At 41.3% G+C, this 27,550-nt stretch overlaps 1 protein-coding gene across 4 annotated transcripts in view; it reads left to right on the plus strand.

Annotated features, from left to right (window-relative positions):
* Nucleotides 1-7,497: 7,497 nt before the first annotated feature.
* The window catches only part of LOC122562939 (cadherin EGF LAG seven-pass G-type receptor 2-like), a 328,596-nt gene continuing 308,543 nt past the window's right edge, over nt 7,498-27,550 (plus strand). Inside the window, exon 1 of one of the 4 annotated variants that reach the window (XM_087973584.1) lies at nt 7,498-11,641. In XM_087973584.1, coding sequence (XP_087829710.1) covers nt 8,050-11,641 — 3,592 coding nt within the window. In that variant the 5' untranslated portion in view covers nt 7,498-8,049. The remainder of the gene's footprint in view (nt 11,642-27,550) is intronic. The other 3 variants (XM_087973581.1, XM_087973583.1, XM_087973582.1) reach the window with 3 other exon arrangements.

Here is a 27,550-nt window from a genome sequence, read left to right on the forward strand (position 1 = left end):
GATCCAGACACTCAGACTAATGTTTTGGGATATAGATATGGTGACCATGATACTGTTGTTAACTGTTGTAAAAACTATTATGGTTCACATATGAATCCTCAAAGGAAGGAAATCTGCCATCCTTACCTAGTCTGACCAAGTATGACTCTAAATTGGAGCTCACTTCTCTCACACCAATCTTTGAGTTACGCATTAATTTTTTTCAAACTATTTCCCATCTTCCAATTTGCCTGAGGTCTACTTAATAATCCAGTATTTCCTTTGAGCATAATAATTTAAGGTTCTGCTTTTCAGCTTAGTGCCTAGCTCTTCATACTAGTAGAACCTCTTTATTTGTCTTGTCTGTCATTGGTAGCTATATGGATCACAATACTGGATTACCTACTTCCCTCTGCAAGTGATTGACTATTAACTTCCCTCTGAAATAGCCTAGCAGACCATTTCATTGGCAATAAGTGTGGGCAACAAATGTTGGATTTATCAGCAATGCCTACACCCAATGAAAGAACAGAAACAGAAAAGTTTATCAACCATTATACTCAATGCACTCGTTGACTGAGGAACCACAGCTATCTTGGAAAAGGATTCTAAAGATTCATTCAAAAAAGGTAGATTAATATTCAGATTGATGATGATGATAGAATCTAATGCAAGTTCAGGTTTTCAGCATTTTTTATCTGTGTAATAAAAGATACTTTTTAGGATCCTAGCATTGGCACACATATAATTCTGAGCTTCCAGCAAAAGAATTTTTCCTCAGCCTCTGATGTTCCAGTGAAAACAATCCAATTTTGTCCAAACTCTCCATATAGCTAATGCACTCCAATACAGGCAACATCCTGGTAAACCACTTTTACACCATCTCTAAACCCTCCACAACCTTCCGAGAGTGTGGCAACCAGAACTGCATACAATACTACACATGAGGTCTAACTAAACTTGTGTACAGCTACAACATTACTTGCCGGCTTTTATACTCAATGCCCTGACTGATGAAGCCAAGCATGCCATACACCTTTAGTACCACCTTATCCATTGGTTTTGACACTTCCAAGGAGCTATGAACTGCACTCCAAGATCCCTCTGTATGTCAATGCTCCTAAGGATCCCACAGTTTCATTAGTCAGTGTGTAGAAAACTCTGTGCTGAGGGAGTTAATCCGAATGCTACTCAAACCAAGATGAACTGGGTGATCCCCTCCCAATTGAAGTCCAGGCCTACAGTATACAGTACATGTCGGGCAACCCTCACCTAGTCAGGAAATTCAGGTATGACCTTTGCAAGGCCATCAGAAACACCAAGAGGTAATACCAAACTAAGCTTGAGACCCTGACCAACCTCACATTTTGTGGGATGGCTTACATTACATAACAAGCTACAAAGCAAAGTCAAACAGAATCACAGGAAACAGCCCATCTCTGCCCAATGAGCTCAAATGATGAGAAAGTGTGGTGTTGGACTGGGATTTCTTCAATATGTTGTATTAGCTGCATGACACTGATCTTATGCTAAAACTTCTGTGTCTTATGATCCAGCCTCACTAGCTATCGGACAAAGGAGCAGCACTTGAAAGCTAGAACTTCCAAATAAATCTTCTGGACTATAACCTGGTGTTGTGTGATTTGTAACAATGAACTCAAATGCATTCTATGCTCACTTTGAACAGAAGGTCAGTGAAATAATGTCAGTTGTCCCATCAGCCTCAGATGCACCTGTACTCACATAAGTCTTATATATCATTCATTATACTCATGTAAGCTTTCTTGAGAGTGAATCCACAGAAAGCGACTGACACAGATGGAGTCCCCAACCATGCACTCAGATCCTGCGAGGACCAGCTGGCAAAAGTATTCGCAGCTATCTTTAACCTTGCCTTAATACAATCTGAAGTCCTTACTTGCTTCAAGAAGACCACTATCATCCTGGTGCCAAAGAAAAATCATGCAGTACTGCCCCGTGGCTCTGATCTCCATAATTATGAAGTGTTTCAAGAAGTTCGTCATGGCTCACATCAACATCAGCCCATGAAATTGCCTTGATCCTTTGCAATTTGCCTACCAGTGCAATAGGTCCACATAGATGCAATCTCTCTGACCCTACACTCATCCCTGGAATATCTGGTTAACAGGGATACCTACAACAGGCTCCTACTTATTGACTGCAATTCAGCCTCCAACACGATAACTTCAAACAGATTCATATCCAAACTCCAAGGCCTAGGTCTTGGCTCCCCCCTCTGTAATTGGATCTTCAAATTCCTGACCAATAGATCACAACACCTCCTCCAACATAAACCTCAACACTGGAGCCCCACAAGGCAGAATACTCAGCCCCTTTTTATACACCTTATACACTCACTGACTGTCTGACCAAATTCCACCCAACTCCCCATATAAGTTTGCTGACAACATCATCATTGTAGGTCGGATCTCAAACAATGATGAGACAGAATACAGGAAAGAGTTTGAGTGGCATGGTGTAAAGACAACATGTTCTCCATCAATGTCAGCAAAATGAAGGAGCTGATTAGATTAGATTAGATTACTTACAGTGTGGAAACAGGCCCTTCGGCCCAACAAGTCCACACCGACCCGCCGAAGCGTAACCCACCCATACCGCTACATTTACCCCTTTACCTAACACTACGGGCAATTTAGCATGGCCAATTCACCTGACTTGCACATCTTTGGACTGTGGGAGGAAACCGGAGCCCCCGGAGGAAACCCATGCAGACACGGGGAGAACGTGCAAACTCCACACAGTTAGTCGCCTGAGTCGGGAATTGAACCCGGGTCTCTGGCGCTGCGAGGCAGCAGTGCTAACCACTGTGCCACCGTGCCACCCACCATTGATCATTGACTTCAGGAAACAGAGTAGAGGGCACGATCCTGTCTGCATCAATGGTGCTGAGGTGGAGATGGTCGAGATTGTCAAGTTCCTGGGAATGATGATCATCAACAATCTGTCCTGGTCCACCCACATCAACCCACCCACAACATCTCTACTTCCTCAGGAGGTTAAGGAAATTTGGCATGTCCACAATGATTCATATCAATTTTTATAGATGCACCATTGAAAGCATCCAATCTGGATGCATCAGAGCTTGGTAAGGCAACTGGTCTTCACACCACTGCAAGCAACTACAGAGAGTTGTGATCACTGGCCAGTCCATCACACAAACCAGCCTTCCATCAATGACTCCATCTGTACTTCCTGCTGCCTGGGAAAGTTACCAAAATATCAAAGACCTCTCCCATCCCTGTTATGATCTCTTCCGTCGGGCAGAAGATATAAAAGTTTGAATACACTTAACGAATAGATTAGAGAACAGCTTCTTCCCCACTGTTATCAGACTTTTGAATGGACCTCTCAAACGCTAATGTTGATTTCTCTTGTTACACCTTGTCTGCGGCTGTAACACTGTGTCCTCCCGTCTGTTCTGCTATTCTGATGCATTTTGTATGGTACGATTTGTCTGTATGGTACGCAAAACGCTTTTCACTGTATCACGGTATACGTATTAACAAAAGTATAACAATTTACTGTATACTTTCATCTTGCATTCGACCTCCCAACATACATCACCTCTCACTTAATGGGATTAAACTCCATCTGGGTTATTTATAAAAAATCTTAACTTGATGTTCATGTTCATTCATTCATGGAACCATGTGGTGTCGCTGGTTTCACTTAAAGTGTCTGGCCATTTAGTGAATTCAGAAGCAAGACACTTGGCAAATTGTGGATGTAATGTGTATTGGTCATATCGCAGTAACAACAGTAATTACAAACCGGGAATGATTTGGAGACCCCGGTGTTGAACTGGGCTGTATAAAGTTAAAAATCATACAACACTAGGTTATAATCAACCACCTGGATTAGTGGTGCTGGAAGAGCACAGCAGTTCAGGCAGCATCCAAGGGGCTTCGAATCGGGCAAAAGCCCTTCATCAGGGTTTCTAGCATCTGCAGTCATTGTTTTTACATTGTATAATCAACCACCTGATGAAGGAGCAGCGCTCGGAAAGCTAGTGCTTCCAATTAAAGCTGTTGGACCATAACCTGGTGTTGTGTGATTTTCAACCACAAATCGGGAACATTGGGAGTTCTGATTTGGAAGCGAATGCATGAAACGCTACACCTCTTGATTTTTGGCTTTTTTCAGGTTCCAGCAATTATTGTAGATGACCTTTTTTGTAAGTGTAATCGACACTCTTATCCCCGGGCTCCACCCAGTAAATACTGCCCTGGCAGCCAAATAAAATCTCGGCGACAGGACAGTTCCATTCAGACACTTTGTTCCGGGACACCTGTGTTGAGAGTGCCCAGGAGCTGACCCCATGGAAGGATATGTAGATCCTACAGATTCCTTTGTTCTGTTGGACGTGAGACCCCCACTAAACCGAGAACTTTTCAGGCCTCGATTTGCACTGCTATTTTTGTATGTGAACAAAAGTCACGAGAGAGTCCGGTGCAAGCCCAGTTTAAAAGCCACACAGGGCTTACTGCTAATTCGTGAAGTCCGGACTTGATTATGCCCAGAACCCCAAGACAATAGAGTTTGCAGCTGTCACATTCCAATCATATGGAGGCTGTGAAGTAGCAGAGTATCTCGTAGTGGCGTCCCCAACTCTGAACTATAAACTCTGGATTGTCCACACCAGGAGCTATTGGCTCTGGAAAGAGTGGATGACTCGGCTCAGGGGATGATGCTAATTAGCTCGGGAGTTCGTCCACTATCTCCTCAATAGGAAAAGTAAAACAATGCCTCCTTGTCTCGCACAGCACCGAAATAAATCGATAAAGCGAAACACACCGCCAACTAGGTAAAACAGTAAGACGTTTAGAGTTGTCTGACAATGACCGTGTACGGATTGCATGTCTATGTTGCGTGACTCCATACAGACTGCTTATGCAGTGGTAACCGGAGAGCTCCCATTGTGCGTACAAGTCTTAGGCTAATTACAACACCTCACTGTAGTTGGAATATTTTCCAGTGACAGCATCACATTACTGTAACAACATGAAAAACTGTTCTCGACATTAATGTGTTAACATGAAATTGGGAATGCAGTCTCCCGTCACTTCTCAACGCATTGCAATCCAAATGTTGAGACAAACATATTAACACAGCGAAGGCAGTTCTGTTCATCCTCATGTTTCAACTATCGATTGCTGGTGAATCTTACCGCGCAGCCTAATGAAATATTGCAGGGCCACATCACGCCCCACACAGCCAATTTTCAATGAAAATTTTACACGAGCAAAACCTGTCTCGCAAACTCTCAGATGTCAGAAGAAATAAAAGTTGAGCAGAAAGGAAAGGACACTTGTTCGCAGCCCGCATGATGCACGCCTACATTGGATCAAGTTACTTTGTCCACCATTAATGTTAATAGAGATTGCGGGCTTTAGTCGTTTAGAACGCCGCCTGCAATTTTCACCGAGGGAAAGTTTTCAATGTGTTGTTGTTTGCAATCGGCTATGCAAATAAACGAAAACCAGTTAAAACTGCTATGCAATAGAAATAAAAACCAACATGGGATTTGATAAATGCATCCAAAACTGCAAGGAACAAGAAAGTTAGTTTCCTATGAACATTGCTAACCGAGCGCCACATAAGCAATGAATGGAAAACTGCCCACCGCGGGTAATCGCGTTCAGGTGGCAATGCGATGTAAAAGTGGCGCCCTGGTTAAGCGGGTAAGGTGTGGGAACTCGGAGTCTGTTACCTGGAGATACAGTGAGAGCCTGTGGGTCACACCTGACCTCAGGGTTTAGGGCACCGTTTGAAGTTACCCCGCTCACATGGTGGTTAAGTCAATGAGTGAGGGTTGACAATTTTTGGAGACCAGTAATCAAACAACAGATTCAAATCCATTTTGAGCGAGATTTCAAACTTGGAGGATTCGTTGAGAACAGGCGCGGGGTTTATTTGTCACTCCTGCTGGGATGTGGCTGAATCAGTGTTTATTGCGCACCCTTCATTGCCCTGGAGAAAGTGGCGGTGAGCTGCCTTCTTGAACCGCTGCGGTCTCTGGGACATTTGGGGATACCCACATTGCTGATAGGAAGGATGTTCCAGGATTTTCACCCAGTGACAGTGAAGAAGCAAATGTACAGTTACACATTAAGGTGGTGCATTCTGAACACTTAAAAAAAACACCACGACCACGGTTTGGGTTACAGTATAAAACCTCTCAGTCATTAAAACACTTCAGAATTGTTTGCATAGGGGCTTCTGATTCTCGGATAATTAGCTCAGCGATTGGAATACTTCCAGAAAGCGGGATGAGATCCTTCAAGTTCCCTATAATCAGCGCTCAGGATCATCCCACTGTCAAGATATGCGTGTTGGCAGCTCCCTGCAGGATCGCTAGCTCGGGTTGGACCGAGACCTTCCCAAAGGGGTGGTCGCTTTCTCTCCCCATCTCTGCCTGTGTCGGTAGATGGAAAGGAACAGTCTCTGGCAGTGACCTGTAGTTGCTCTCCTCTCCAGTCGGTTTGCCAATCCCATGAGACTGCCCTGGAGTCTGCAGGAGTTGGAGGTTGATCTGCTGGCAACTGTAGACACAAACATTGATGGGGCGTTAAAACGATGCCTCGTGTATATTGTTTGAATGCTGGAGTTTACTGTTTGGAATTGGGGTGGGTGGGATTGGCGTTTGACAGAAGTGAGGAGGCTGGACAAGGGAAATCTGTAATAAAAACATTCAGTGATACGTTCAGGCGGTGCAGCAGCCTGTTTCACAATGAGCTGTTTCACAAGCGCGATTTCAGAGGTCTCCTGGTTATTTTCCCTGACCGGGTTTCTAACCGCTTGTTTCCAGCAGATGGTGCTGGTATTGAGCAGGTGCCGGCGGAGAGCTGATCTCCTTTCCCTGTAAAACTCCCTCGCCAGATACCGATTGAAACCTGAAAATGTAGCCAGTCCCTCTCCCTGCGCCGATTTGAAACGGGGGAAAATCATATCTTCAGCTCCCGGTCCCACCAAGACAGCGAGATTGGTCAGAACTACAGAGCGAACAAGAGTTTGGACCGTAATTCAGCAGCTTACTCTTGATTGCACCCTCTCCTCACAATGACAATAGCTATCTTAACAGACCTTTAAAATAAGTCTCAAATATTCCAATTGAATAATAATGCCAAACAGAAGAGTTTAGAGGTCCATACAGGTTAGGTCTCCCCTTTGTCACTCCCTGAGTCCTATGGAACTCACTCTGTTTTTGCTAAATAACAAATAGAAAGTGGAGAGAAATTCCCCGGTGGAACGTTTGACAAAAAAAAACAAATGAGAACGATGTTAACACGTTCCTGGAAATAAAATCTTTAGGCTGGCGACACAGGTTACGGAGTAAACTGTTCAGGTTTGTTCCCTTTGAACTGCAATTACAGACATCATCTGATTCCAGATTGGCGAGGCGCCGAGGGGAGAGGAGCTCCGAACTGATCCTTTCTGGAGGGTTCACTGCTGAGTGTGTCATCTTACTGCATTGCTCCGGAACCGCACATGGAAAAGTTAGTGGGTGACAATAATTGGTGAATGATAAACGAAGAAAGCGAGCACTTGTGAGGGGGAGAGAGCTTCCAATTGATTCACTGGGAGATGACGTGCCGCAGTGTTCAGCAACTCGCTCGTTAAGAACGAGACCCAAAGGCTGACTTCTCATAGAACATAGCAACTTCCCAGCGAAGAGAGAGAGGAAGGAAGGAAGGGAGGGAGGGAGAAACAGCGCAGTATCTCGGCGTGCTCCTAACGGGACCGTAGCGTCTGAAGCAGACTGCAGTGCAACATTCGGGGAAGGACATTGCTCTTTTAAGCCTCATTGTGTTCTGCCGGCTGCCTTTTTTGTTCCCGAGCAGGTTTATGCTAATCGAGAGCCATTTTGTGCGGTCGCTTTTAAATTAGCCCCGGGTGGGGGCGAGAGAGGACCTTTGGTGACAATGTGCCGGCCAGAAGAGCTTGCAGAGGGGCGGAATGGGCAGAAGCAGCAGCTGAACTGAGTGTTTGTGGGGGAAGGAGGTGAGTTTGGATGGAGCAGCGGTGGAGATGGCACGGAGTTGCATTGAAGCGAGTGCACTGAGCTGCACTCTGCTGCTGCTGCTGCTGTTGAACAGCGCCGGCTCCCGGAGTTTCACCGTGCACCTTTCGGAGCGGGCAGCCCCGGGCACCTTACTGCTCCATCTCCCCTCGGCCGGGGGCATCTGCTCGATCCAGCGGATCTCCGCGCCTCCCTTCGCCCGCGGCTACCTGGAGGTGGACCGGACCGCGGGAAGCGTGCGACTCTCCCGGCGCCTGCCGTGCCGACAACTGCCCGCTAATCCTTTCCCCGTCCGGCTGAGCGGCCGCTGCTCCCGGCCCGGCGGTACCCGCACCGGTACCGGCTGGCTGACCGTCTCCAGCCGCTGGCACATTCACCTTCACGGCGAGGGCTGCCAGCGGAAGGCGGCGGGCGGCGGCGGCGGCGGCGCAGGCGGCGAGCTGGAGGTGCTGCTTTTGTCTAGCGCCGCCCCGCAGGGCTGCCTCCCCGGCGGGGAGCCGCTGCTGCCCCCTGTCGGGGAGCTGCTCCGGCTGCTGCCGCCCCCGTCCCCGGGGGGCTGCCGGCCCTTCTCCTGTCAGCCCGCCGCCGGCGGCCGCTTCGCCCTGAGCCCGGACGGGCGGCTCTTCAACCCGGGGAGGCTGTGCGTGGACCGTGCCGCTGGGGTGCCGGTGCGGCTCCGCTGCCGGGGATGCCCGCCCGGAGGCGAGGGGAGAGCCGGCGGCGTGCTGGAGGACGTCCCGGTGGAGGTGAAGCTGGTCTTGAGGACTCTGAGGGAGGAGAGGGCTGGAGGAGGTGTCAGTGCGAGGCGAAAGAGGAATGTGAACACTGGCCCTCAGTTCCAGCCACCCATCTACCAGGTATCGGTGCCAGAGAACATGCCCGCGGGCACTGCAGTCATTGTACTGAAGGCGGTCGACCCTGATGAGGGTGAGGCAGGCAGGCTGGACTATTCCATGGATGCCCTTTTCGACAGCCGGTCCAACAGTTTGTTTATCATCGACCCGCTGACTGGCAGAGTGACCACGGCGGAGACCCTGGACCGGGAGACCAAGGACACGCATGTGTTCCGGGTGACCGCCCTCGACCATGGGCTCCCCCGCCGCACAGCCATGGCGACCCTCACCGTCACCGTCAGCGACACCAATGACCACGACCCGCTGTTCGAGCAGCAGGAGTACAAGGAGAGTGTGAGGGAGAACCTGGAGATCGGCTACGAGGTGCTCACCGTGAGGGCGACGGATGGCGACGCCCCCGCCAATGCCAACATCTTGTACCGGATTCTCAACAACGAAGGGGAGAACGCGGTGTTCGAGATTGACCACCGGTCTGGAGTGTTGAGGACCAGAGGGCCAGTGGACAGAGAGAAGGTGGACTCCTATCAGTTATTAGTGGAGGCAAATGATCAGGGGAGGAACCCTGGCCCACGCAGCTCCACTGCCACGGTGCACATCACAGTGGAGGATGACAATGATAATACCCCTCAGTTCAGTGAGAAACGCTATGTGATTCAAGTTCTCGAAGATGTTGCCCCCAACACACAGGTTCTGCAGGTCACAGCCACTGATAGAGACAAGGGCAACAACGCGTTGGTTCATTACAGCATCATGAGCGGCAATACCCGTGGGCAATTCTACATAGATGCTCAAAGTGGGAGCATTGATGTGGTGAGCCAACTGGACTATGAGACGAGCAAAGAATACACTCTAAGAATCAGGGCTCAGGATGGTGGAAGGCCACCATTGTCGAACATCACTGGACTCGTGACAGTGCAAGTAGTTGATGTGAATGACAATGCACCCATATTTGTCAGCACTCCTTTCCAGTCAACAGTTCTGGAGAATGTGCCAATTGGTTACTCAATTCTTCATGTACAGGCAATCGATGCAGATTCGGGTAACAATTCCCGTTTGGAATACAGGTTAATAAACACATCTCCAGATTTCCCCTTCTCCATCAACAACAACACTGGATGGATTGTGGTTGGTTCAGAATTGGATAGGGAGACAACAGATTTTTACAATTTTGGCGTTGAAGCGAGGGATCAGGGATCACCTCCGATGTCATCCTCAGCTAGTGTCAGCATCACTGTATTGGATGTGAATGATAATAATCCTGAATTTGGACAGAAATTATATCAAATAAGACTGAATGAAGATGCAGCTGTAGGCTCCAGTGTGGTTACTGTGTCAGCAATAGACAGGGATGTCAACAGTGTTGTTACATATCAGATTTCCAGTGGTAATACACGAAATCGCTTTTCAATAACCAGCCAAAGTGGAGGGGGCCTGATAACTCTGGCCTTACCACTGGATTACAAACTGGAGAGGCAATACATATTAACTGTAACAGCCAGTGATGGGACTCGATTTGATACTGTTCAGGTGTTAATTAATGTTACAGATGCAAATACACATAGACCAGTATTTCAGAGTTCCCATTATACAGTTAGTATTAATGAAGACAAGCCTGTTGGTACAACAGTAGTGATTATAAGTGCAACTGATGAAGATACTGGTGAAAATGCCAGAATTACTTATTTCATGGAAGATAGCATACCTCAGTTTCAAATTGAACCTGATTCAGGTGCAGTTACAACACTAATGGACCTTGACTATGAAGACCAAGTATCGTACACATTAGCGATTACAGCAAAAGACAATGGAATTCCTCAGAAGTCTGACACCACATACCTTGAAATTCTAGTTAATGATGTAAATGACAATGCACCTCAGTTCCTGAGAGATCATTACCAGGGTGCAGTTTACGAAGATGTTCCTACCTTTACAAGTGTCCTTCAGATATCTGCCACTGACCGTGATTCAGGATTGAATGGAAGGGTGTTTTACACTTTTCAAGGTGGGGATGATGGAGATGGGGACTTCATTATTGAGACCACCTCTGGAATTGTTAGAACCTTGCGCAGACTCGATAGAGAGAATGTTCAGATGTACAATCTAAAGGCTTTTGCAGTGGACAAAGGTTTTCCTGCAATGAGGACTGCGATAGATGTCCAAGTCACAGTATTGGATGTTAATGACAACCCTCCAGTTTTTGAAAAGGATGAGTTTGATATTTTTGTGGATGAAAACAGTCCAATTGGATTAGTGGTGGCCCGTATTACTGCCACAGACCCAGATGAAGGTACTAATGCACAAATCATGTATCAAATAGTGGAGGGGAATATTCCTGAAATTTTCCAGCTGGATATCTTTTCTGGAGAGTTGACTGCCCTGATGGATTTGGATTATGAAACTAAATCAGAATATGTTATTGTTGTTCAAGCTACATCAGCGCCTCTTGTCAGCAGAGCTACAGTGCATATCCGTCTATTGGATAAAAATGACAATATACCTGTGCTGAAAAATTTTAAGATCATTTTCAACAATTATATCACAAATAAATCCAGCAGTTTTCCCACTGGGGTAATTGGCAAAATTCCAGCTTATGATCCAGACATCTCTGATACTCTTCAATACAGCTTTGACCATGGCAATGAGTTAAATCTAATCATTCTCAATCAGACCACAGGGGAATTAAGTTTGAGTCATGCTCTGGACAACAACAGGCCGCTTGAAGCAACCATGAGAGTTTCTGTGTCAGGTAAGGTGACTTGCAGCTTATCTTTGCTTACGCTGTGTCAGAATTTTAACCTGTTTGCAAACTCCCATTACAACCAATGAGTGAATGAGTATATGTTTTGATCTTGTTCATTACCTCCTTGCATTCCTATTGTTTTCAATAATAAATAAATAAGTAAAGTGCCCCCAATTTCAAAGTGCAATTTGAGTGTTTTTAAAAAGAATTTGTAAAACACAATGATAAATTTAAAGGCCCAAATAACTTTTGTTTTTAAAGTTTCTCTTTCCTTGTTGAGGGTGTTTTGGGGATCATAAAGGTTACAAAGGGATTATGTTCTGCATGGTATTTTCATGTTAAGCCATTAAGATACATAATGCTCCTAAATTTTTTTTAAAAAGTAATGGCTTTCCAATGGATATTGTTTTTGTGTGATGATTTTGCCTATATTTTACATTCTGTCAGGGGCACTCACTGCCTAAAATCTCTATTATTCCAGGAATGTTTCTTATTATTGTCAGTGTAATTTGTCAAGTAACTAAAATTTAAACCATTCTGACCAGACCTGAAGCCTAGCTTTAACTTTATTTTCAGTTATGGTGAGAAAAGAATATTGTAGAATATGAGTTTTGCACTGCGAGTTTCATACTGTGCATTATACTTAACTGGAATAAAACATTGGACAAGAGTTGGATTTGATGCTTCTTGGTCAGGTGATCCCAATGATGATGCTGCAGGTCTGTGGAAACTTGTATGTAGGGATCAAGTGCTTAAAAAGATTAATTTGGACAAGATCCTAGGGAAGATCGTTAAATTGGATTTTACTTGAATTTTATGGACCAAAGGAAGAACAATAATTGTGATTTAAATATAAGATTCAATTTTTTGTACTTTTGAATATTAAAATAAGACATTGTAGATTAGATATTAAAGCAAACATTCATCTGTAAATAGCTGATTTTAAACAACTGTGCATTTAAATGGGATATAAAATGAATTCAATTTATTATGATATTGTATTATTTTGTCCTTCATAATTTATTCAGCCCAAATACTATGACCTTTTCATTTATTTCTGTGTAATATTATCCTATGCTTGTTCCTCATACTCTTGCTTCTTGCATGTGAAGTGTTGCCACCTGGGCTTCAATGAAGAGTTTGTTCTGTGTGTGAACTTTCCTTTGGATCAATTGAGCTTTCCTTTTGTATAAATCATACAGCTGTGGGCTTTGTCCTTCTAATCTTGGGTTGGTATGGGGATTATCTTTTGTGGTATATGGCTGAACTACAGGTCAGTAGCTGGGTACTGCAAACTGATGACTTCAGCATGGTAGTTATTAAAATGAGTGGAGTGGCAGTGCTGAGTGGCAAACCAAAGCTGAATGGCACATTTTACCTTGCATACAAAAGACATACACTCAGATTCTTCTCAAGTGGGAAGTGATCAATTGTTTTATTGAGTGTCTTTTTTTAACAAGTTCATATTTGAGTGAAACAATATCAGGCATATGAGTGCCTGGGTATTAGCAGATGACATTAGTTTCCTGTTATTATCATGTAAAGGTTTTATGTCATTATAAATACTGCACAATGTAATCATTTTTATTGGAATTCTGTTGTTTTCTATAAGCTCAGGTGAATGAATTACTACACAAGTTAGAGTAAATCTGCATTTTCCTCTGAAATGAAGGGTATCTGTATGCATGTAGTAAGTTTTTTTAAATAATAGAGATACTGTGTTGCACTTTCTTCTGATCAAAACCATTTGATCCACATTTGCATTTAGATTTCTGTGGAAATAACTGGTAAATCCAGATTACTGAAAATCATTTTGCAAAAAAAGTACGATTTGACATTTTAAGCGCAATACCTCAAACAAAGCCTTTTCTGTCATTTAATAGCTATGCAGATTTGGTGATGACCCCATGGAGATAATTATAGTTGAAGTCTTTGATGCTCTAATGAGTTTGTGTTTGATCTTGCGTACTGAGCGTATTGATTATTCACTAAATTATTAAGATGCAAGTCGTAAGGGCTTTTGTTATGCAATAGTAGTATCCCTTGCTTCTGAACTAACAGACCCAGGTTCAAGTCCCACCTGTTCCAGAGGTGTGTAATAATATCACTGAACAGGCTAATTTGAAAATATCCACAACAACTTGTTTTGTCCTCTTATTGGTACTTAGTGCCATTGAATCCGTATTAGAAATAATGCATTGTGACTTCACTGAGAATTCATTCTTAATAATTGGCAGTTCAGTTTGTTTACATGCATAATTGGATGGTGAACATCCATTAAAACTTTATGTATGCTGCAAAGAATTTTGCTCTATTTAGAGATTTTAATAATTGACGTCTCCAAAAATATGGACAAATGCAGCTTTAAAAAGTAAAACAATGTTTTACTTTCGAATTTCTGCAGTAACTGCCATGAAAGTTACCATTGTCTTGTTCTCTAAAATGTTTTAAACTCATTAAAGGAAGCAACAAGTCCCTCCCCCTTCTATTTGTGCAAACATGGATCTTAAAGGAGATCATTTTATATCCTAATGAAATGAGTGGAGAATTGCCCATATTAAAAAAAATGTGTTTGTTTGGCCGGTTATATTTATAAGTAGAGTTCTCAATGATTGACTGCCAATTTTGACACTGACTTTATAATAATAAACATCACCTAGCGATCAGTACTAGGTCACTAAGTGTGCAATCTTAGCAATCAGCAATATCAACCATGTACTGTATAGCACTAGAATCTGTAAAGTACCAGTTCACTGTCCTTACTTGAGGATATATCTTGAGCATTGAGGAAGTTTTATTTAGATGAATCTGATACTTATCAGAATTTGAATTTTAAAGCTAAAATCCTATAGATGGATGTGATATACTCTACATTTGCATCGAATTAAATGTCCTGCCACCTTTGCTTTGTTATCTTTACATTTAAACCTTTAAAAGCATGATTGGTCAAAGTTGAAAAGTACTGCATGGCATTACCCTCATGTCAGCCATCACTGGACAAAAAGTAGAAAGAGTGCCTTTAGACTAGAAGAAACTATCAGGCTTATATATAATGCATAATATTTAAACTGATTCTCTATTGTCATGTTGTGGTTTTGATTTTCTGGTGCAAATATTGTTAAATAATCCCATAATTACCAGGGGATTTACGAGAAAACAGCTTTATCCAAGCGGTGTCTGCTTTTGGCAGCAGCTGTGTGTAGCTGCTTTCGATGGAAAAACAGTTTGCCTCTTACCTCAAGCACCTGCTGGGGTATCATCGGCACAAAGGGACGCTTGTCTGCCGTTCACTCTTGTTTCACTGGGTAGGCATGCTGATTCCAGAATTGGCAGATGAGTCACTGTGCACAGATCAATGGTGCCTCATTTCAGTGTGATTGGCAGTAATTGTCACTTTTCCCTTTGTGTCAGAGTATGAATACCATTTTGTCATCCTCTATTCTGTTGATTATAGCTAACAAGATGAACTCATTTTATCAAGTTGATGACGAAGGTTGAAAGCAGAAGCTGAATAATGTGCAATAACGGTGGCTGCATTCATGTGAAGTAACAGCAGGGACGACTTTTTGTGTTTAGATTAGCAAAACACTGCTTGTTTGTCAGTTATTAAATCTTATCTTCATTTGTTTATCTATTTATTTTATTTTCTTAGGATAAATTGATCTGCAATTAATCTGCAAATGATTATGGTGGTGGCAAAGAAAACTGAATCCTTTTACACCAGTTTTGGTATTATGCTGTTTAGACACCAGTAAAGGGTTACATATCATAAGATAGATGGCACAAAAAAAAGGCTATTTAACTAACTGACCAGGTCAATGTTTATTCTCCATGTGAGTCTTCTCCAATCTTTCCATATTTGAATCTACCACTGTAATCCTCATTTCCTTCTTCAACAACTGCTTGTCTACCTTATCCTTAAATATTTTCAACCACTCCCTGTGATAGCGTGTTCCACATTGTTACCATTCTTTTGGTATTAAAAAAAATCAACGCGCACCCTATCGCAAAATTCTATTCAGTTTCCATGTTGGCTACAGATGGAAAAGGATGAATTGAAGGGAAAAATTATGAAACTGTTGTCTCACAATTATTTCCAAGACACTTCTACATTGGTTTCCTTCTTCATAAAGATGTAAAACAATAGTTTCTAAAGTTTAATTTTTCATTTGTTACCTTATAATTGAACTAGTAATTCCAGTGGTAATGTGTTGAAATGTGAATGATAACAATCTCATAATCATTCACTCATCTGGGATTGGTTAACTTATTGGGTTAGTTTATTTAATCAACAAAATAAATTATAAGTTATGAAGCCGACCGCAGCAAACCAACTGATTTCTTTGTGTGTCACTTGCAAACTCACAGCAGACTAGAGTCGCAATATTGTCTAGACATAGCGCATGGAATCCTTCAAAGGTGAACTGTCTTAAAGACAAGGTACACATTCAAACTTTAAGAGAAATGGAATCCCAGCTTCTTATAGCCGGAAGAAGTTTGGCATTTCATTTGCAAACACAACCAATGTTGAAAGGACTGACATTTACAAATAGTTCCTTTGTAGAACGGAGGAATATTTAGTAGAAGTCCAAGAACACAGGATTACAATTAAAAGTTGTTTATTTGAACCTCATTTGTTTAAACTATTTCACTGTTCTTACTGGTTTTTTAAAAAACAATTTGCATTTATATAGTACCTTTTAACATGGTAATACACGTCGAAGTGCTTTACAGAAGTGATTATTGATCACAGTTTAAGATCAAACTGCATTTGAAAATATTAGAACAGCTGACAAACAGCCCGATTGGATGTGCAGGTCTTTAGAAGTTTGTTACAGGAGAGAGAGGTGGAGTGTTTTAGAAAACATTGCAGAGCCTGGGGCCTAGAGAACTGAACGCACCACAATGAATAGTGGAGTAATGAAAATCAGGTCGGTGTAGCAGGTCAGATTTGAAGGAGTGCAAAGATTCTGGAGGATGGTGGAGCTGGAGAAATGAGGCTATGGATGTATTTAAAAACCAGAATGAGAATTTTAAAAGGTGAGACCTTGTTGGACAGAGAGCTAATGTAGTTCCACATAGACAGTAATGAATTGGATTTGGTGTGAGCTAGCCAATAGATTACAGGCTTTTTGATCAGCTCAGGATTACCAAGGCGAATAGTCAGCCAGGGCATTATTGGTATATTCGAGTCTACAAGTAACATCACATGCTATCCTTGTCAGGAAATTTGCTTGTTCTTCATTAAAATAGCTTTGGTTCCTCTGAGGTACCTAATGGCAATGATTTTTTTGTCTGAGTTTGTTACCGCCCCTTTATTCATTCAGCAAAGTGCTTGGTAGACCCATGTCAGGCTGAGATTAAGAACTGTTACAAGTGAAAGATGGTGACTTTTATTTTGCTCTCTCACTCATGGGTTTACAAATGTGGTTTTGTCCCTATACATGAATATTTTTCACGTTATGACAGATACTGCATTGATGCTGTAATCTGAGTAGTTAGAGATGACAATTTCAGATGAGGTTCATGTGGAAATCAACTAGAATGCTGATTTTTAAGATGAAATGTCAGATTTGAGTTGGGTGTATAAATTTTCAAAGCTCTGGTGGAAACCCGAATATATTTCTCATGCTGTTCAGATTTATGTTATTAACTGTAGTGCAAATATATCTTAAAGAAAATTAACAAAAGTAAGAGTATAATTTCTGAAGTTACCACAATTTAGAAATGTAACAGAAATATTAAGAATTGATAAATTTGTCATTTTCCCAATGCCATTTTCCAATGAAGCGTATATTCACCAATTACAGAAATTCATTAAAAATATTATGTTTTATACTCAAAAAACAAGACTTGCACTTTTTATGATCTCAAGGTTTCTCAAACTGCCTTTCAGATAATGAAGTACTTTTAAAGTGTAGTCACTTGTAACGTAGGAAGTGTTCTTGAGATATGAACTATTGTGTAACAAAATTCTAACAAATGCACAACAATTTTCATTTATAAATTAAGTATTCAAGTAAGTTCTATTCATGGTATTTAGTTAACCAAACCTTTATATGCTTAAATGCCATGTATTTAGTGTGGGTGTATAAATAGGCAAAATACTTGCGACATCGATCAATATAACCTTGACTTTATGTTTTAACATGTTTACCACAGGAAAAAGCACAGGAGAATTGTTCAGTGGGATGTAAGCTGCTTTGTTAATGATGCCTTGTTCTGGAGATAGGCCAAAGTAAATTGTGCAGCTTATCAGGCAAGCTTGTATACGACCTGATGCAGTACTAGAGATTAGTATAAGACCCTGGATAATGCCAGCTGTGCCCATTATGATATGATGAATATGTTCTGTCACTTGGGTCGCAGAGATAGTCCTGGTGACCTTAAAATGTCAAAATGAGACTAATCTGCTTTGACTGTTATAATTTCAAACTTTCATGCCAAAATATCTAATTATGGTGTGGATCTTAATTGTACAGGAAGATCCCATATTCAATCCCTGCTCTTTGATGAACCAGATGATGTCCAATAGATTGGCAATAATATTCCGACAGTTGACTTCTACACTACTGAGCTATGGAAGAGGAAAATTAACTTGTTTCTCTTCTCATCACTCTCTGCTGACTACGGTTATCCAAATGTTAGGTTAAGATACATCAGACATAATGACTGTGATGGTTTAAGGGGGAGATGGTGGTGTAGTGGTCATGTCACTGGACTAGCAATCCAGATGCCCAGGCTAAACCTTTGGAAGCATGTGTTCACATCTCATCACAGTGGTTGGTGGAACTTAAATTTGATAAGTAAACTTAGAATATAAAGGAGGTATGAGACACCATGAAACAATCAATTGTTGTAAAAACCCATCTGGGTGTATTAATATCCTTTAAGGAAGAAAAGCTACTGTCTGACTCCAGATCTATTGTACTGCAGTTGAATTTTACCAACCCTCTATAATGGCCAAGAAAACCACACAATTCATTGAAAATTTGGAATGGGCAACAAATGTTGAGCTTGCTAGGGGATGCCCACATCCCACAATATCCGTTGCTGGCTACTTTCGGAGTGGTGGAATAGGGCCATGATGAGCTCTGGACCTTTTCTGCTCACTGGTTTCCCTGACATTGAATGCATTTGTGAAAGATGGGGGAGGTAAAAGCAGAGAGAAAATATACAAATGAGGGAGTTGGGGGAGGAATTAAGGTGTGGACATGACACATATAATTGGCATTAGCAGGTGGGATTTCACGTAAAACTGCTGCAGCAGATAGTACTGATCCATGAGCATTACAGTACATAGCAAGGCTGCCACTTTTGTAAAATAATGTAAGTTATGTAAATGGTGCAAATTGTGAACGTTGGACTTCAAATTTTTGTCTGGACTTCTGCCTGTCTTTCCAATCCTCCTTCAGTCCAGGACTGGACTAATGCCTGAGGAACAGTGGAGCAGAGATCACATATGTTATAAAAGGTCAATGATAGCAGGTAATACGGTTGGTTAGTGGGCCTCATGCATTGATTTAATTACCTGAGGGTCAGAAAATAATTTTCCAGATTTATTTTCTTCAATTAGAAATTGTGCTTCTTTTGTTTCTGTTGGGATAATACATCACTATTTGTAAAGTTTGAAAGACCCAAGAGTCTTTTATGCCAGTCCTTATGTTGATCTGTTTCTTTAGTTAGAAGTTCTTTTGTGCCTTGCAAGGTGCAGAAACTCCATCCACTTCTTACAAGGCAAGTGGCAATAGGATAGGTCCGAGGTGCGGAATTACTAACTTGTCAGTTTCTGTTCCTAAATCTGTAAACCTCATATTGCAGCATGAGCCCGTTACTATGATAAGGTATACCAGCCCCACAAGGCTTTCACTGCATCCCACCAGAGCCCAGTGCTCTCCAGGCAATGAAAGTATCCCAGACCCCAGAAACATTGAAAGTAAAATGCAAACCTTTGGTCAGATTGTTCCTCTTATTCAGAAGGCTACACTTCATTGGTTCTGAAGTACTTTGAAACTTCCAGTGGTCTTAAGAGGTGCTACATAATTGCAAGTACTTTTAGCTGATAGGAGAATCATGAGAATTGGGAGATAGAGGTACTAGAATGCATCACTGGCACATTGGGCAAATAAACTTGGGGTTTTATGGGAATAAATCAGGTGACCTAGAGATGTCCCATAAAATGCTATTTCAACTTGCCTGTCCTATACCAAGAAGGTACCCTCCTACTGCCCCTGCAGACTCAGTCGGAGCAAATCAAAAAGAGGGAATCATCAATCATGATATCGCTAATGCAGCTAGGATCACAATCTGAACAATCTTGGGCCATTATTTCAGAGTCTTCCAAATAGGGTAGTTTCTGAAACACTGTCTTTGCAGCTATCAAAATAATATTATACTTCTTAAAAGGTAACAAAACAAACTACTACATTTGACTATGTAATGGGTACAAAATGGTATATTCAATATATCTTCCTGAATTGTCTCTTGACACATCATATTGTGACGATTGTGCACAATCAAATGCAAAGCTCCTTTAACCCTAATCAGATCCCACATGTTGTTTATATTAATTGCATCCAAGTATTTGGAAAGGATTAGTTCCATCTGTCATGTTGTGTGCTGATGGATGGGAGTATTTGTTGGATGCAGCAATCCTGGGTGAGCTCCCTCGCTTGGTGCCAACCATATGTTTTGACATTAATTGGATTCATTATCTTTGAAAGTAAAACGAATGTAGCTCTTGCCTATATGGCCTTTGTTTTGGGACAAGAATTTCCATTGTGCTGAGACTCTTGTTGAAAGTACAGGTGCACGTAGGTTTTCACCAGTTCTCCTGAAGGAAGACATTGCTTCGTGCTGTTGTGGGATTTTGTGGGTACTTGATGCCTTCTGGTATTGTGGCTATCTGGGTATTTGTGATGTGTGAGGCCAATGATGGCACCATCAGGCCTGATCCTGTGCACACTTGACATTTTTACATTTCAGCAACAGTCATTGCATTGGGATTAAATTGATTACTCTTTCCCTTTTCCCAAGAGAGCAGAGGGCAGTTGCTATCCTAGTTGAAATCAGCTACATGAGCAGAATGTCTGTCCAGAATTCATGTTCCTTATTGCTTGGACACCATTTCTGACCTCTAAAGTAATTGCTTCAGATTTACTAATTGCTCTGAAGTTATGCTGTGCTCAAGATGCTGATATCTCTAAAATGTGCAAATACATGATTTGTTCAACATTCTTTTAAAAACGGTTGAACTGTCTTTGCAGTGATAACACATCAGTCTAATTATGAATCCAGATCGGATGTTTTAGAATACTGCAAATCAACCCATGTTAAGACAAGCATTAGAAAAATATTTATTTTGGTCAGTTTTAAAACTGACCAAAATAAAATGTCCAGCTCCCTGTTATTTTAGCTGCTTTAGAAAATCATTATTGGAGCTGTATGAATTACTATTTGTTCCTCTTGTGTTCTCCTTATACAATATGATTTGAAAGCAAGACTCTTTGACTGCTTGCACAGAACTATTGATTTGTAACATTTCCTAATTAGTTTATTGATTGTTGTACATTATCAGAATCTACTGTTTAGCCATTAGTTGAAATGGGAAGGAGTAGAAGAATATTCCCTTCAATTTTCTGAAAAAAATCAGTTGTCTATTCATGACAATTTACTGTATTTTTTTCTCTCATACACATCATTTGCTTTGTAAGAAGTATAAGGATTTCTGACTTACTCTTCCTGGTTTTCCTCCTTTTCTCCACCATATTCACCTTTTCCAGAACATTTTCCTTTATTCTTTTTCTTAACAGTAAAATATGGCTGGAAATGAAGCCTTGAAATGAATTATAAACTGTGTGCAATTTGGTTTGGAATCCTTAATAGTGGAGACTTAATGTCAGGTTTTTACTTCTTGTGTGTCAGTAATTTCCACTATGTTATTTGTAGTGTCCTTCATTTGTGAATCCAGACAATGAGTGTCAGTGGACTGTGCATTCATTAGAGAACACAGCTGATCACAATGTTGCTATCATGCATCACTTTGAGTGGTAATAATCAAGAAATCTTATATGCATTCTCATAAATCAAATTAACTTATCACAGCCATGGCATGAAAGGCATCACAGTTAACTTTTATGTATCATTCTCCCACTCAGTTCACCGCTATCTCCAACTCTTTTGACAATTTTGATGATATGAAAGGGATCATCCTAAAAGTCAATAGACCTTGTGTGAAATTGGACAGTGTTATTTGCAATTTCTTAAAGAGCTGGTGCATACATATGAGCAACATGGCATCTGACCGTGAAAAAGCACACTTGCTTTATTTCCTTTCTCCCCATAATGTTTTATTATCTTTATTTTCATCTCCTGTTTTAATTACTATGTGAAACCCAAACCTGACTCAGCTGGAAAGTGGCGTATGGGCTAAGAATAGACCAGGTGGCTGGTCTTTGTTGAACTAGCACGTCCAGTTTTACATCTGCTTTCATAGATGAATTACCAAAGGGATGTCAGCATCTGCAACGCTACATTCTGACAAATTTCATGATCTGTAAAACAGGATGTGCGAAGAGATATGCCACGTTTCATATATTGCTCACTCAAAGCATCACACCTTAAAGGATGTAGTTAAAGGCCGTGAAATAATAAATGAGTCAAGAAAACCAATCAATTTAAAAGCATATTATTTAAAATAGTTCCATCAGTTGGACAGACTAAAATAAATGTTCCAGCTTACTTGCAGCTGATGCCAATACCCAGGCAGTTTATGGGATTACTGTAACCCAATGGATTCTCACAAGAACAGAAAAAGCTGACAATTCACAGTAGGTCAGTTGTTGTTTGGAGTGAGAATAAATGATTGACTTTCTGAATTCAGACCATTTCACAGACCTTGTTTCTGGTATGCACTTATAACATCTTCCCATTATAGAATCATACAATAATTCATAGAGAAGGAAACCATTTAGCCCGTTATGCTTCTTGCTATTTTGATCAGTTTTGTTTTGTTTCAGATTTGCAACAATTACTGTATTTTGCTTTTTATAAAATCACAATGGTATCTGTATATCCTCTGCTCTGAAGAAAAAAAACTGATAAGGATGTAAATTGTAATAACCTCTTTCACTGAGGGATGAGGGTACATGATTCATTAGTACTTGTGATATTACACTTTTGTAATAGGTAGACCACAAATAACCACAGTCATTTGAACAAATCTTCAATATCGAAGCCATTGCAATATGGGGAAATGTTAATTTTTTGTTAGTGCATCATCAGAAAAGAAAATGGTGTAACAATAGTGTTAATAAATTCAATGGTAATTACTGATTCCTACTGTTTTGCTCCTTTAAAAACTATATAGTGTAAGCATGATCACTGTTTTGGTATACACGTATATTTGCAAACATATTGGGTGTCTCTGTCTTTTAATTTCAATACAAAAGGTATTGATTGGGATTAAAATGTAAAACCTTTGATTTGCTTCCATTTTTTATTTGCAAGTTCTAAAGAAGACATGCGTTTCACTCCCATATTTACTGTTACCTCCCTATTTAAAATGAAGTTTTTTTTGGTAGGAAACAATAAGTTTTGTTTTTACAGCATCTTTTTAACATGTACTTTGCAGAAGTGAACAAACTATCACTGAGTTGAAGGTGACCTTAGGAAGAGTGACTAAAAGCATTGTCAAATGTTTGAAATGAGGAAAGAGAAGTGAAAATGCAAAATGGCTTAGAGAGCATAGTGCCTAGACAAGTGAATACACATTCTCCAATGGAATTACAAAAGGTAGAAAAGTGAACTGTTAGGGCAGACTTAGTAGAACCTGGAGGTGTGGAAGAGGACACTGGGATGGTTTAGGGTGAGGCAAAAAAACTATCTAACTCGGCTTTTCAAGGTGACTTTGAGAGCTTTGAGTTTACTCAACTTTATATTTAGCAGAAATTATCTGCTTATACACATTATCCATAATATATTTTTTGATGGCAAAATATGGAAATGAAATTTTGCAATAAATTACATGCTGTGTGCAATTTGGCTTGGAGCCATTCCTGATGAAGGGCTTATGTTCGAAACATCGACTCTCCTGCTTGTCGGATGCTGCTTGACCTGCCGTGCTTTTCCAACGCAACACTTTTTGATTCTGATCTCCATCATCTGCAGTCCTCGTTTTCTTCTGGTCCTGTGAAAATAGTCAAGCTGTTTCATTTTAGCTCAGTATTGCAAAAGACAAATGAATATCCCTCCCTTTTGTATTATATACAAAATCATGACTTAGTGCAGAGAATGGCCTAACAGTCACTTTTAAAAATTAACAATTATGATAGTGGGTAAATGACAAGGCTGATCTTCAAGTGTAATGTCACTGTGTCTTCTATTGTTGAAATTTGTAAATACGTTCAAAGGTTTAATTTTAAGAGGCACAATGAGGAACTCATTGAAAAAACATCTATGTTTAGAAAAGATGCAATGAAAATAAAAACAGCAATTTCATGGTCTGTGGTAATAAGTGCACAAACCTTTTGCTTTTAATTTTTGTATGAATAAGTATTGGCTACAGTTTTCATATGAAGGTTGGATTTTCTTTCCCATTCAGATGGGGAGGGGAATGAGTAGTGATGGTAACGTCAGCGTTTCGGTCCAGATATTTCATTTTGTTCCACTGCTTTTGCACCACAGCTTAACACTGAATAATTACCACATCATGGCTTTTGTCCTGAAAATTTGAATAATAAAAGGCTGACTGGAGTTGGGTCAGCAGGGGAGAAGGAACACTTGTCCACAGAAACAAAGTGAGCCAGTGTGGTTTTCAGCCAGGCGGTTGTTAATTGTGGTTTGATGGAATGTTGGATTTCAGAATGAAGGGAGTTCATTCACACCCTCTTTCCACTGTCTAGATGAATGTTGGTTTTGGCAGAACTCTAGTATGAATCTGTGTTCTTAACAGCTTGAGAAACGCACCACATTTAAAGTGTTTTATATTTCACAAGCTCTGCTGACAGCAGACATACCACTGGGTACAGTTCTTTATGTAAATGAAGCTATTTCTCTTGAACTGATAACAATGCTCTTCCAAAAAAAATGCGAGTCGATTTATGCTTTAATACAGAAGTCAGAAAGGTGTCAGTATTGCAGTGCTTCAAACCCACTGCAATTTTCTCAGGTTTCTTGAGACTGGCATCCAGCAAGACCCTTCAATTTAACGGCCAGGTTTCATACCTCAGTTGAACTTTTGATAACCCTATTGTTTCCATTACAATAACTTTCTATTTCTACTTACCTAACAACACTTGCCTCCCCCCCTGCTTTGGTCATTCTCTGCTGAATCTTTTGACTATGTAATCTTCAGACTCTGTTTACTCCCAATACTTTTCTGCCTACCTGGATTCTTATTTTCAAGCTTTAATGTCTAAAGCTCCACTTGCCCTATCCGAGTCCATGCTTAGAGTGGTGCTGGAAAAGCACAGCAGATCAGGCAACAAATGAGGAGCAGGAAAATCGACTTTTTGGGCAAAAGCCCTTCATCAGGAAACATTCATGTTCCTGCTCCTCGGATGCTGCCTGACCTGCTGTGCTTTTCCAGCACCACTCTAATCTTGACTCTAATCTCCAGCATCTGCAGTACCCACTTCTGCCTATCCTAGTCCATGGCAAGTGCCGTTCATGCAGCTGTCAAAACTGCTCTTGTTGGTCTACATTGGTTCCCGCACTGCAACAAGTTAAAGATGTTTAGGTTTGTGATTATATTCCTGTACTATCCCATTATTTCTATCTTTAGAACCTCTGCTACTGTTCAGCACACAAGCCCCTGACTCCCACGTCTCGAGACGTAATATAAAAAATAATAGGGATGCTAGTGAAACAAACAAAAACAGAAATTGTAGGTTTGGCAGCATCTGTGAACATTTTGAGTCCAGTGCACCTTTGAATGTTAGCTTTCATCAGTGCTTTGAAACAGGTAGTACTGTATGGGTCAGCAGTAACACAGCCCTGCACAGTTTTTATTTCCATTGCTTCAATAATGGGACAAATGGGATGTACATATTTGGAACTTAGAAGGAATCTTGTCGCACCGTGGTAGTGTCCCTATCTCTGGATTAGAAAATCCAAGTTGAAATCCCACTTGCTCCAGTCATGTGTTGTGGTTTATTTAGATAGATTGATTACACATATCTATGATTGGAGTATCATCATCTTCAAGAACAAAAGCTATTCCCTTTATTTTTCCTTTTTTAGCATTGTGCATTCACCCTTTATATCAGCATACAACTTTCAACTAGCTAGATGCACATTTCTTTTTCTTTACTAGTTTTAAATTAAAACATTTATTCAACCCAAAATATTGGTGTGACCCCTCCCCCATCTCTGTCTGACTTGCTGTTCATTTTTCTTTGTACTTCTGTGAAGTACCTTGCAATGTTGTTCTGCATTAGAACTTTTGTATAAATTATTGCATGTATTGGATGCCGACACGGTAACATTGAACGATCTGTCCTTAGCAAGCTCTCTACATGGATACCGCACAACTCCATGTATAGTTTTTCCCAGCATTTTCTGTTTTTCACCCTAGAATTTCCACTCCTTTTAATCAACTTCCTTACACAGTAAAGCCAAGAAACACCTCGAGATTGGGACACGGCAGCATGTTTAAAGGGACTAAGGTAGTTTATGAATTTTTTTGAATAAGGAACCTTATTTTGGAATAAGCCGGGGTTGTTTTCCACTCATTGACCGCCAGTCCCGACGTGCCACAGCGAGAAACTGCAATGACCTCCTCAGGAAACAGACACGAGCTGCAGCCAGGCTGAGGGGTGACCTCATAGAGGTTTATAAAATCATGAGGGGCATGGATAGGATAAATAGACAAAATCTTTTCCCTGGGGTGGGGGAGTCCAGAACTAGAGGGCATAGATTTTGGGTGAGAAGGAGATGATATAAAAGGGACAAAAGGGGCAACTTTTTCATGCAGAGGGTGATGCGTGTATGGACTGAGCTGCCCGAGGAAGTGGTGGAGGCTGGTACAATTGCAACATTTTAGAAGCATCTGGATGGGTATATGAATAGGAAGAGTTTAGAGGGATGTGGGCCAAGTGCTGGCAAATGGAACTAGTTAGATTAGATTAGATTAGATTAGATTAGATTACTTAGATTAGATTACTTACAGTGTGGAAACAGGCCCTTCGGCCCAACAAGTCCACACCGCCCCGCTGAAGCGCAACCCACCCATACCCTTACATGTACCCCTTACCAAGGCTACGGGCAATTTAGCATGGCCAATTCACCTGACCTGCACATCTTTCGACTGCGGGAGGAAACCGGAGCACCCGGAGGAAACCCACGCAGACACGGGGAGAATGTGCAAACTCCACACAGTCAGTCGCCTGAGGCGGGAATTGAACCCAGGTCTCTGGCGCTGTGAGGCAGCAGTGCTAACCACTGTGCCACCGTGCCGCCCACGGTGGCACAGATTAGGTTGGGATATCTGGTTGGCATGGATGGGTTGGACTGAAGGGTCTGTTTCTGTGCTGTACATCTCAATGACTCTGAGTGGCTTGATGGGCTCCTTCAGCGGGCATTTAAAAATCAACCACATCACTGTATGGAGTCATGTGAAGACCAGATGATGGGAATGGTGAATTTCCTTCCTTTAAGATACTGCAGAATCAGCTGGTATTTTACAAGAATTGGCAGTGGTTTCATGGCTTGAGTAGCTTTTAATTTGGGATTTATTAATGAAGTTTACATTCCACCAGCAGGTGTGATTGGTTTTGAACCCTTGTTTCCAGTGTATTAGCATGGACTCTTTGGGTTACTTGTCCAGAGACATTACCACCGAGCCACTATCTCCCAAGAAGGAATGGTCTGAGAGCCAGTTTAATGGTTATATTTTTTGCTTTTAAAAGTCTCTGG

Source organism: Chiloscyllium plagiosum, unplaced genomic scaffold, assembly GCF_037043375.1.
Source record: "Chiloscyllium plagiosum isolate Xiang-an unplaced genomic scaffold, Cpla_swu_hap1 HiC_scaffold_26, whole genome shotgun sequence".
Classification (NCBI taxonomy): domain Eukaryota; kingdom Metazoa; phylum Chordata; class Chondrichthyes; order Orectolobiformes; family Hemiscylliidae; genus Chiloscyllium; species Chiloscyllium plagiosum.